The sequence below is a fragment of the Bombyx mori genome, chromosome 17, assembly GCF_030269925.1.
Source record: "Bombyx mori chromosome 17, ASM3026992v2".
Taxonomy (NCBI): Eukaryota; Metazoa; Arthropoda; class Insecta; order Lepidoptera; family Bombycidae; genus Bombyx; species Bombyx mori.
Genome location: NC_085123.1, coordinates 8,394,386 through 8,406,618, shown reverse-complemented (window position 1 = coordinate 8,406,618; position 12,233 = coordinate 8,394,386). Strand labels below are relative to the sequence as shown.

At 43.0% G+C, this 12,233-nt stretch overlaps 2 protein-coding genes across 2 annotated transcripts; both read right to left on the bottom strand.

Annotated features, from left to right (window-relative positions):
- Position 1: 1 nt before the first annotated feature.
- On the bottom strand, positions 2-2,689 carry LOC134200448 (uncharacterized). The gene is made up of 3 exons (XM_062673365.1): positions 2,418-2,689; positions 1,250-1,405; positions 2-261 (listed from the first exon to the last, which is right to left on the bottom strand). The coding sequence occupies exons 1-3, from the start codon at positions 2,547-2,549 to the stop codon at positions 52-54; spliced, it is 498 nt and encodes a 165-aa protein (XP_062529349.1). The 5' UTR covers positions 2,550-2,689; the 3' UTR covers positions 2-51.
- A 1,775-nt stretch (positions 2,690-4,464) lies between these two features.
- LOC110385352 (probable RNA-directed DNA polymerase from transposon X-element) lies at positions 4,465-11,603 on the bottom strand. The gene is made up of 3 exons (XM_021348530.3): positions 11,467-11,603; positions 11,123-11,298; positions 4,465-10,529 (listed from the first exon to the last, which is right to left on the bottom strand). Exon 3 carries the CDS (start codon positions 7,580-7,582, stop codon positions 4,700-4,702), a length of 2,883 nt encoding a protein of 960 aa, XP_021204205.2. The 5' UTR covers positions 7,583-10,529; positions 11,123-11,298; positions 11,467-11,603; the 3' UTR covers positions 4,465-4,699.
- Between the last annotated feature and the right edge of the window lie 630 nt (positions 11,604-12,233).

Here is a 12,233-nt window from a genome sequence, read left to right as displayed (position 1 = left end):
ATTTTCCATTTTCTTTAAACAAAACTATATTTTAATCAAAAGCAAATAATTTCACAAATCACAAACACACAGAAACAATCTAAAAACGCAAAATTCCTGCATCCAATTGAAAGTCATTATCAAAATACTAAGTGCTTTGTGCAGAAGCCCTCGTAATGACTTCGAATTTGTTCTTGTTAGTGAAAGAAAAGCGTTCACTATTTTAATGAATATTACGACAAGCTGCCCGAATAAATGAGGTAGAAATAATGCTGGGTTCTCCTGAAAATGAGACGATTTTCTTGTTTTATTGTAATAAAATTCACCTTGTTTTTTTTTTGTTTTTTAAATATGATTTGACAATATTTACTCTGGTACTTTTTCGGAAAGTTGTCTATATTGTTATTATATAATTTTATCGCCTTCTTAAATGTTGACGACATTTGTACAGAATAAAGTAGTAATTAAAAATAACACTATTATTTCTTTCTTTTTACTGGTGGCAGGACCTCTTGTGAGTCCGCGCGGGTAGGTACCACCGCCCTGCATATTTCTGCCGTGAAGCAGTAATGCGTTTCGGTTTGAAGGGTGGGGCAGCCGTTGTAACTATAGTTGAGACCTTAGAACTTATATCTAAAGGTGGGAGGCGCATTTACGTCGTAGATGTCTATGGGCTCTAGTAACCATTTAACACCATGTGGTCTGTGAGCTTGTCCACCCATCTAAACCCATTTAAAGGTTCGTTCGTTCAATACAAATGCGCCAAGGTGGGTGGCGGCATTCACGTTGTCATAGCTATGGGTTCCAGTAATTTTTTTTTGCTATCAGCTCCTCCACCCATCTAAGCAATAAAAAAATAAAAAAATAATAGTTCCTGTATCTCAGAATTGCAATTCCTGTCAGTATCAATCAATCAGCATCATTATCAGCCCACTGCTGGACGTAGGCCTTCCTCAAGGTTCGCCATAATGACCGACGAAAATGTGTCATGGTTCTCCTGCACCCATAGCTCCAATAAATTCAACTTGAGTTTGAATATACAAGTTCCAAGCAACGACATGTGGACGACGTCGGTCTACTGAGCATTCGCTCGGTGGAAGATCTTTCCTTTGTCGTTCTCCCAAAATAAATTTATTTTTGGTAATATTTTTCAGAATAAGTTTGTAAGGAATTATGTTGAGTAGCTACACATAAAAATACGTCATATTTCTGAATCATTGGGGAAATATTAATAGATAATATGCTACTGTTACTATATAATCATACTTACTGTTAAACATCCTATAAGCAGACAAACATATTGTATGAAGCCCATTGAGGTCGCTATGATCTTCAAATCGTGAATGATCATGAAATTGTAAATATTCTCCGTCGACGCCATCGGCTGTTCTCCTAAATGTGTTTTTAGGTGATGAACACTAATAAACTGAAACAATATTCAAGTTGACGATTTTCAAACGATAAAAACTTCTGAAAGAATGTAATTACACCTGAAACAATAAAATTACCATTCGGCTTTATCTTTGAGTTTGGTTTTTTTGATCGACCTTTGAAACTTTATTAACTCTCTCAAAATTATATACATGCATTTTTTTTATTGCCATTAAAGGCAGACGAGCTTACGGCCCACCTGATGGTGAGTGGTTACCGTCGCTCATGGACGTCAGCAATGCCAGAGGCAGAGCCAAGCCGCTGCCTACCATTTAATACTCTCCACAAGCCTCGTTTGAAGAAGGACATGTCATAGCGCTCGGAAAACACCGTGGAGGGGAGCTCATTTCATAGCCGGATGGTACGTGGCAAAAAAGATCTCTGGAAGCGCACTGTGGATAAACGTAGTGGCTCCAGATAGTATGGATGAACTCTACTCCGGTGGCGGGCGGTGCGATGGTAAAAACGAGACGATGGTATCATCTCGAACATTTCCTTAGAGCATGGAACATACGGTACAGAATACAGAGGGAACCGAAGTCCCTCCGCAGACCCCGAGGTTTCAAACGATCCTACATACATACTAACAGAAAATAGACAATTACAGTCCAAGTGAGAAGATCTAACACAAGCGACCTTAGCATAACCACTGCTACTGCCTATTAGCAGGCGCTCAAAGAATCGTAGACCACGGGTGCTTATTCCTAATTTTGTTACTTCTATCTGAAGTATAAACCATAAAGAATGAAATAGGACGGTATGAATGTAATACTACCTAGCCAGTAGTAAGTTGGTATAAGCCATTAGTAAGTTGGTATAACCCAGTAAAGCAAGCACACGTTACTATTTCACGGTTATAATATATCACCGCTACTTCAACGCAATTTAGACTAGGAGATACTTCATAAGATGTCTATGGACTGCAATTACAGCTTAAGACCGTCCGGACCGTAGGGTCGTCTGAGTATTGAATGGGTATTATATCTGAATATTATTGAATGACATACTAAGCCGACAGTCCCGTAGAAGCAAGTATAATAGTAACTAATTATAAATGTATAATGTTGACAACACGACTTTATATTTCCCAAATACGGTTTCAAAATTGGAGTCAAAACTATATTAAATGGCAATTTCATTTCAAGTTGATCTTTTTAACCGCCACGCCATAGTTCAATAACATTATGAGCACTGGCGAATACATTAACAATAATTTAATGTTTTTGTATTGCTTGTCTATAAAATGACAGATGACTTCATGAACCCATAGATAATTGGACTTTATTAATTTATTAGGCACAACCAACAGTAGCTAATACAATTTGTCGTACATAAATAGTCAAAAAGTAATCAATTTATAATTAGTCATTAAGTGAAAACCATGAATAGAATAAAATTAAATTTATAATAATTAAAGTAATAGAATTAAAATAAAATAAAAAAACCTATTATACTTTTGAAGTACACTCATTGAGTTCATTGAAGGTTCTTTTTTCTTTTCACAATACCGTTTTGTCGGTGTCTACATACCACGTAGGTACATACGTGTCAACATTTAGTTGAACAACGCAATTATTGTGAATGTTGCATATAACTTGAATTAATAATCTAATAGACATCCTTCACGATTAGAATTTCCTTTTTTATTCATACAAGTGAGATATGGCCTCAAGTGTCAAGGTGGGTTGGGTCACCACCCAACTTGGGTGGCGATATTCACATTGTGATGTCTATGTGCACTGTTAACCACTAGAGTGAGCTCGTTCACTCATCTTTTTTGTTAATTGTTAATAAATGAATGTACAAATACACGGCCCATTTAGTATTAAGTGGTCATCAAGTCCATAGACATCTACGACATAAATGCCGCCACTCACCTGAGACATGAGTTCTATGATCTCAGTTTTCATACAACGGCCTACCCATGTGTACTCACAGGACGTGCTGCCACCAGTAGAAGATTTCCAACTATGCAATAAATATATTAGTGTGGTCTAATGCAAATTTAACCAGGTTTACCACTGCCAAGTTTTTACATTGGAATAGTGGACACACCTCTTCAAGGTAGATAGCTTGATTGATTTACGGCAGTAATATGCAAAAAGTAATACCAACCAGCTTAGGCTCAAAACTCAACCTAATGCTCAAACATTCGTAGCTCATATTGTTATATGATAGTGATTACATATATAAGCAAAATGTATGTCATTGGTCAAAAGCGAAGTCTCGCTTATTGAAAATTGTTGGAATCTTGGAGTTAGCAGATGTAGTAGGTTAACTAGTCTACGGATTCGCGTTAATCTGTCGCCAAAGTTCATTATCTTTCCAGTACTTAGGAACCTTGAGCTCAAAGATTCAACTCCATTGGAATAAAGACAAACGTACCCTATTCAAGTCGGCACACAAGTTTATTTAAAATCTTAAAACATGGCCCCAATGAGCCGACTATACTTTGAAAATATACGCTTCAGATTAAAACCTAGTTTATTTATTTTAATTGCATTAAAAACATACAAATTTATTTAATCAAAATAAACGTTTACGGAGTATTTTCACAACAAAAAAATATTATCGCAGTATAAATCATTTCGAAAATATCGTGAGCAATGAGTAGATAAAGCATTTTGAATGGCCAACTTGGGGTGCAAATGGTGACAGCCATTGCCAATTAAATATCCCAATAATGGATGCAAACGAGTAGAAGCCGCTACAAAAACACCTTCCGAATCTATGGCCAAAAGTTGAGGGGCAATCCGATTCTCTCTCGTGTTTTTCTTTAATGTTGCTTGTGTGTTTAAGCCTCCTAAATTCTTTTCGAAATCAGGCAACACATAAACCGGCTCCATTCCGTCACTCAAAAATGAAAATTCATAGAAAAACATTACCGAAGGAGATTCTGAACTATTATTCGTTACCCGTTTCATTTCTGATGTCGCATTCATCTTATCAGGGAATATATTTCTTATATCCCTTTGCGATGGAGTATTATTAGAGCTTGAATTAGAAAACGTTAACACATCGCCGACTGTCCTTAATGTTTTTTTTTTTTTTTTTTTTTTTTATGATTGAAAGTTTACTGGTGGCCCGAAGGCCTTTCCAGTTTCACCAGGACAGGTGGGCGAGCAAAGGCTCAGCCAAGAGGGGTGGGATTTGCTAACAACTGCCCGAGCGCCTCCGAAGGAGACCTAACAACTCAAGAGCAATTGTTTCGCGAATGAATCTACTACCGGATCGGAATCGCGACCCGCTGAGAAGATCCGGCGAGAAACTCAGCGGGCTGATGCATGGGTTAGGTTGCACGTCGACCTCTTTGTCGAGTTCGACGAGTACGGTTACCGGGGTCCCTAAGCCTGCCCCTAGTATTAGAGCTGAAGGCATCTAATGCAAAGGTTATTGGATCTGATGGATCCGTAAGGACGTGTCTAGGGCGTCGACGGTGACTGGCTCCTGCATGATCAGGATTCGGGGAGTAGTCAGCGGCGGCAACGATAAGGCGATTATCATGACGCATAGCCTTATCGAAGTATCGTTCCGACGCTGACTTCATGTATTTCCGAATTGATTCGAGGCCCAGGTCGTCGTGTAGGTCAACGTTCCTCACGAACCACGGAGCCCCGACAGCTAACCTGCAAAAGCGGGATTGTAGGGATTGGAGGGTGTCTATGTGTGTGCGGGCCGCGTGAGCGAACACCACACTCGCGTAAGTCATGACGGGCCTTATGCAAGTTTTGTAAAGTGTCACCTTGTTCCGAAGGGACATTTTACTCCGCTTACAGATCATGGGGTAGAGTCTACCGAGAATAAACGCGGCACGGTCACGGACTGATTTTATATGCGGGCGGAATGTCATCGATGCATCCAGGGTAACGCCCAGGTACTTGACCTTCCTGGCCCAGGGTATGGGTTGTCTAAAGAGAGTAATCGGGGGTGTGAGATTCCTCCTCCTAATCCGGGAGGAAATCCGTGTGGAGCTTCCCCTCTGAAATAGCACCGCAGTACTTTTCGCTGGGTTGATGTCTATGCGCCATTTTCGGAACCACTGTCCTAGGGCTAGGGCTGCGCTCTGAAGCTTCTTCGCGATTAGGGACTTATTTCTACTAGAATAGTAAACAGTCGTGTCGTCGGCGAATAAAGCTAAATGGGTCGGCGGCGACCGGGGAATATCGTTGACGAATAAGCTAAATAGGAGGGGTGAGAGGACAGAGCCTTGCGGGACTCCAGCTGTGAGAGGTCGTGGGGAGGAGCGGGTTCCCTCGACTCGATATCGAAAAGAGCGGTTCGACAAGAAGTCCCGTATGATGAGCACGAGACTATCCGGCACGCCCATGTTGAATAGTTTGAAAATCAAACCATTGTGCCAGACTTTGTCGAACGCTTTTGCGACGTCGAAGAAGAGAGCTCCCGTGTATAACGGTTTTGGTCGATTAAGCCCCACAAGAATGTGCTCCGTGAGGCGGTGCACCTGTTGAACGCATGAGTGATTTGTACGGAATCCGAATTGTTCATCGATAAGAATGCCCTTGGATGAGACGAAGTCTCTGAGGCGTTTGTAGAGCAGACGCTCATACAGTTTGCCTAGAGACATGAGGAGGCTAATCGGGCGGTAGCTCGTCGGATGATTTTTTGGTTTACCGGGTTTATGTATGCCGATAACGTCCGCTTCTTTCCACACCGCGGGAAAGATACAGTTCGCCATAGCGGCATTGAAAATAGATGCCAACATCACGATGAGTTGGACGGGTAGAAGTTTAATAACGCGGTTGGATATACCGTCGGAACCGGGAGCCTTGCGAGGACGTAGGTCTTTGATCAAGTCTTTAACTTCCATCGGGGTGACGGGTGGTAACGCATCAGAGGGTGGCAAGGAGGCTCTGCGTTCTACCTCACTGTCTACTAATTCTACATGAACAGGGTCCACGGATTGAGTGCTGGGCGTGCACTGGGTTTGCAATGTATCGGCCAGCAGCTCTGCTTTTTCGTCATCATCGAACGCCGCGAGTCGGCCTGAGGGGCCTACGAGGGGGGGCATAGTTACTACCGTATCCGATTTGAGAGTACGAGCTAAGCGGTAGTAAGACCTTTGGGAGGGCGCGAGTCCTTCTAAGAAATCAGACCATCTGGCATCTCGGACTTCGGCGATGCGAGACTTTACGTCGCGTTGTAGGGCACGCATTCGAATACGATTTTCCGCGGTAGGATACCTGTCGTAGGCGCGTATCGAGGCGTTCTTAGCTCTAAGGAGTTCCCTAATATCGTCGGACAATTTGAAGCGGTGAAGGAAGTCCTCCGCTACAACTTGTTTCGATGACCTATCTAATGTCGAGGTGATGTGTGACGTTAAGATGTCTATGGCTTCAGCGGTATCCTGAGGAGACGGGATAGAGTCCGGGTTAAACGGGAGCGATGGTGGATCAGATTCAGCCAGGCTGATGCCCAGCGTGTGCCAATCCACCACAGTCCTCGTGACGGGAACGGAATCGGGAGCGCGACCGAGCTTCATAACGACGGGACGGTGGTCTGAATCTAACTCTGAAACTACTTCGATCGAGTGTAAGCGCAGAGTTACGTTTTTTAATAACGCTATGTCGAGTATATCCGGGCGATGCGCGATATTTAGCGGGTAGTGAGTCGGGGTTAGCGGAGCGACGATATCGAAGGCGAGATCATCGACTAACGCGTCAAGCCGCCTGCCATTCGGGGTTGTGGTGTGTGAGTTCCACCTGATGTGTTTACAATTTAGGTCGCCCGCCAGAATGACAGAGCTCCCCATACCGAGCAGCGCCTCGATATCACTGCTTAGAACGATCTTATCCGGTGGAAGATAAACGGACGCGATAACGATCGGCGCGTGTCCCGTCAGTGAGATTCGGCACACTGATGCTTCGATATTAACGAGCGCGGGAGGATCGAGCGGGACGCAATGCAGGGCTCTTCTATAGTAAATGACGGTACCACCACCACGGGCAGAGAGCCTGTCGTTCCTGACCATGTTATAGTTCGCGATTTTAGGGTCACGGCGCGCGGGCTTAAGTAGGGTCTCCTGCACTAAAAAGATATCAATTTGGTGGTCACGCAAAAAGTCAGAAACCTGATCACGTTGATTTGCGAGACCGTAAGCGTTAAAAAATCCTATCGTTACGGATAGGGGCTTTATTCTACTTATATACGCCATTGATTACCGGCGGAGTGAGGGGAGGACGTACGTATTTAATGACGCGTATACGTCGGCGTATTCCTGCACAACGGCGATAAAGTGTTGTGCAGTGGAGGCAGCGCGAATGGCGTCGCCCAAAGCGTTAACGCGCTCAAAGTTGATCGACTGAAAGAAGTCGATCGCTAAAGCGAGATTGTCGGACGCGGTCGGAGGGCAAGTCGCGGGAGAGGGACGAGTCGCGGGGGCGGGACGAATCGCGGAGGAGGGAGTTGTAGCCGTGTTCGTGTACGGCAGCGGTTTTGCCCAGGCCGAGACACTGGGCACCGCCGCCGGAACGAACGCTGGCTTAGCCTGCGACGCAGAGGGTGCCGAGGCTTTGATGTCTGGGCCGGAAGCTCGGAGGCGGTTTTGGCGGGCGACGCGGCGATTTATTTTAGGGGCTCGGGGGCAACCACGGTAATTCGCGGGGTGACCCTGTGTTCGACACAGGACGCAGCTAGGCGGTTCCGTCGCGGTTTTTTGGTCGCGAGCGCAGAGGGCCGTGGCGTGATCGCCCAAACACTTAACACATCGGGGGCGCGCGTGACAGTTACGGGAAGAGTGCCCGTACAATTGACAGTTATGGCACTGGCTAGGAGTGCCTTTTTTATGGGGGGCTTCGACAGCGATACCAGAGAGCCTACAGACGGTCTGTGTGTTAAAGATTTTCTTACCCTCGGGGGTAGGTTGGAGAGCGACTAGAACCATATTATATGGCTCCCTACCGCGACCGGTGTGCATACGGTGCACAGAATTCACTGGTAGGCCTTGTTCTAACAGGTCGGCTTTTACGAGCTCTACATCTAACTCTTTAGGGATTCCGCGTATTACAACGCGGAGTTCGCGCTCCTCCTGGAGCGTATACGTATGGAAACTTATACGCTCCTTACGGAGGTAAGAAGAGAGGGCCCTATGGTCGTCGGGTGTTTGAACCTTAATTTGAATGCCGTTCGCGAGGTTACGGGCATTCGTGAAATTTATATTTTTGGCCTTAAGGGCCAGGCAAACTCGATCCCAAGCTGCCTTCTCCTGAAGGATAACCGGGGGAGGGGTCTGGGTTTTATTTTGTGCCACCGGACGCGGCGACGGAGTGGCACGGGCTGGGGGCGCAACGGGAGTCTGAGGGCGGGGGCGCGACGCGTTCACGGCTTTGCTAATTTTAGCGGCCGCGGGAGCTCGAGACTCCGCGGCACGCTTCTTACCCTTCTGTACCAGGGTGAATCCATCCGTCGATGAGGCGGGGGCGAGGTCGACCTCCATGTCCGAGTCAGAGTCGGAGCACGAGGAGGCGGGTGCAGGCGACCTACGAGCAAGTGTAGGTGTTTTAGAGGGCGCGACGGAGGCCGCGGATGATCGCTCAGCTGAAACGATGGTCACGGCGGACGACGCAGCAGCTTTTCTCGCCAGTATAGGCGACACGGGAGCGGCAGGCACGACAGTGGCTGCGGTGCTCAATGCAGAAGCTCTGCACGCAGGTACAGGCGACGCAGGAGCAGCGAGCGCGGCGGAGTCCTCGAGAGGGCTCGCAGTGTGATTGGCCTTGAAGGCCAAGAACTCCGAGGCGAGCTGTGGGTGGCGAAGTCGGAGGAATTCCGCGAATACAGCGTCCATGATCGCTGAGTACCCAGGTGGGGCGGCCCCGGGTCTTGAAAACACTCGCCTTGCGGCGAGGCCCCAACTTCTCGGACCTGAGCGGTTCTATTGAACACAGGTGGCAATGCGGCGCGATTACTACAGGACAAAGAAAAAGCACAACAAAACAGAAATTACGAAAAGAAACAAAACAAATAAATACTTGCAGGAAACCACTTTGTCGGCAGATGTACCACGAACACAGAAACAACAAAAGGAAACAAAACAAATAAAAACTTCCAGAAAGAGCACTTAGTCGGCAGATGTACCACAAACACAGGCCGCGCGAACAATGGCCGGGCTAACAAAAGCCGGGCGAACAAAGACCGGGCGATCGAGTGGACGATGAGCACGTCCGCACGTGACGGGTGCCTCTATCGGAATGTCCTTAATGTATGGGATACGCTGCTATTTAATTTGCTCTCGCTTGCTGCTGCTCCTTTGTTATTGGATGAGTTTGACAAATGGCGGTGAGCAGTACAGTTTTCATCAAAACTTTTAATACTAAACAAGTCCTTTACTTCACGTTTACCTTTGCGTGGCTCGTTAAAATTATGCCTCTTTTCGGATGTCGTAGAAAAGAACATAGTTTTATTAAGAAGGGATCGAATTTCGTTTAAAAACTGGTTAATTAACGCGAAAAACTCAGTTTCCTCTTGGGAGTCTATAGTGCTGAGTGCGTTGGAATAAATTTCAGGTTGGATACCGTCATTGTGCTGTTTCAATATTGCTTTGATTCTATTATCTTCGGATCGACTGTTAAATCGTGCATTGAATATAGATAAATCCATCCCTATGCCACCGTTGCGCCAGACTGAGAAGGTCCTTACGTAAAAACTCAAATACGATGCCGGAATAGTTTTCCAATTGAACCTCATTGGAGTCGTCGCCATAAACTTACTTAAGAGCATGATAGTAAGATTTACACTTTTATATTTCAGTCTAAAATCTTGAATGGATCTCCTGTTGTTTTTCTCAAAGACATTCGTTTTTCTCGTTTGAACTAATTTATTGAAGGTATACTGCTGTGAATCGTCGATCAGGAAGAACCAATTCAAACGTAGATCAGGGTATTGCGTAACCATGTTCGATAGATATCCATAGTACGAGCTGAATGGAAAATATGTTTCTGCTGAGACTATTTGATGATAAAAAACTTGACTATATGGTCTGGTGTCGTTGCAATTTACAAATATAAGACCCTGGTGTCTGTAAACGCTAATACCAATAGCGTAAAATACCAGAAGAGATATTCCCAATAAAATAAACGTCATCCAACAGGCCGAGAATAATTCTGAAACGATATTTTATAGTTATTGACATTAAACTAATATTATCTATATATTTATCTATCTATATATATAAAAATGAATTGCTGTTCGTTAGTCTCGCTAAAACTCAAGAACGGCTAGACCGATTTGGCTAATTTTATTTGTGGAAGTCCAGAGAATGTTTAAAAGGTAAATAAATATGAAAATGCTCGGAATTAAATAAAAATAACAATTTTGTTTTCCCTTTGATGTCCCCCCCATCGGACGGATTCCTTTTGTTTGTTTTAAGTTTATTTTATACAAAAGTTTAGGTCTTTTATTTATCGATTGAGGCACTACGAAGTCTGCCGGATCAGCTAGTAATATATATAATAAACTAGTATTTATAGCTGATAAATTTAAAATTTTAAACACATTTAATCTTGGTTGTATTATTACAATACTAAATTAAGTCACTTATATTAAACTAACGTTAATGTTAATGTTAAAACTTACGTATTTAGAGCGAACTTGGACGAATACTTTAATTGGAGTAGTTATAATATTATTGCCTATATTTAAAAAAAAATTGCGGAAAGACTCAAAGTTGTGTTTGTATTATTCCATCATAACTAACCGGGGCCGGGCCACCGATTAAGCCAAGAGTGTTTTCTCCCAGAAGCAATGGTCCATCCTGGAGATACCGTAGTAAGCGGCGCTTGAGGACCCACACAAGAATCACCTCCTCCCGCATCCACCTTTAAAAGAGGATAGTTTTCCTCCTGTTTAAGGCCTGGATCGTGATCCACCATCCTGAATACGAAAATAGTTAAAACATATGAAACAATAATAATCATCACATTATTTTGAATTTTTTTTAAAATACTTATGAACGTATTTGGCAATGTGTGCCACAAATGAGGACTCTCACAATTTCTAATATTAGTTTACACTTAAATTATGATACACCCTATTTGTTACCTGATAAAGTTTTATTTCCTTCTGTAGAATCCTTTAATACGGTTATTCAAAATCAAAAACCAAGCACCATAGGTATTTAATTAATAATTTACGCCATGTTGACATTCGCCAAAAATTTTGAACGTATTCCAATTTAGAACTTTTGTCACTATAACTTTTTTTTCATAGAACGTACTTTTTGTTAAAAAGATGTAGTCTAGATTATTTGTGATAACTGGAAACATTTTATTAATTCATACATTCAAAAATTAAACAGACAAGAAAAAAATAAACATTTTCTTCGTTTGATTTTTTTCAATTTTAGAGGAATAGCGCACAAAAATTATGGCAAATGTTAGGTACAACATTAAAATTTTTTTGTGGTTGTTTTTAGGCCTAGAATCACCAAAACACTGTATCTCTTCCCTTAGGAGTGATGATCCATAAAAGAATACGCAGCAGAACATTCTTTAAAAGTTAAAAAGTATTTACAGATACGTAATGTTTACGTAAAAGATATCAAAATATACTTTAAAAAAATTGGACTTCGATTTGGCCTATACTATACCGCATTGACACGAACATTATAATTCGTTAGAATTAATGTACTGGTATTACGTAACTTAATAAAAAATACCACGAAAATGTAATGAAAATGACTCATTTTGCCATTCTAATAACGCTTAAACAACATTTAAGTAATAACAAATCCGACATCACGTCCGTACGTGCCATCAAATAATGTTGATACAACAGTAATTCTATTCAAAGCGGAAAAATTAAATTTT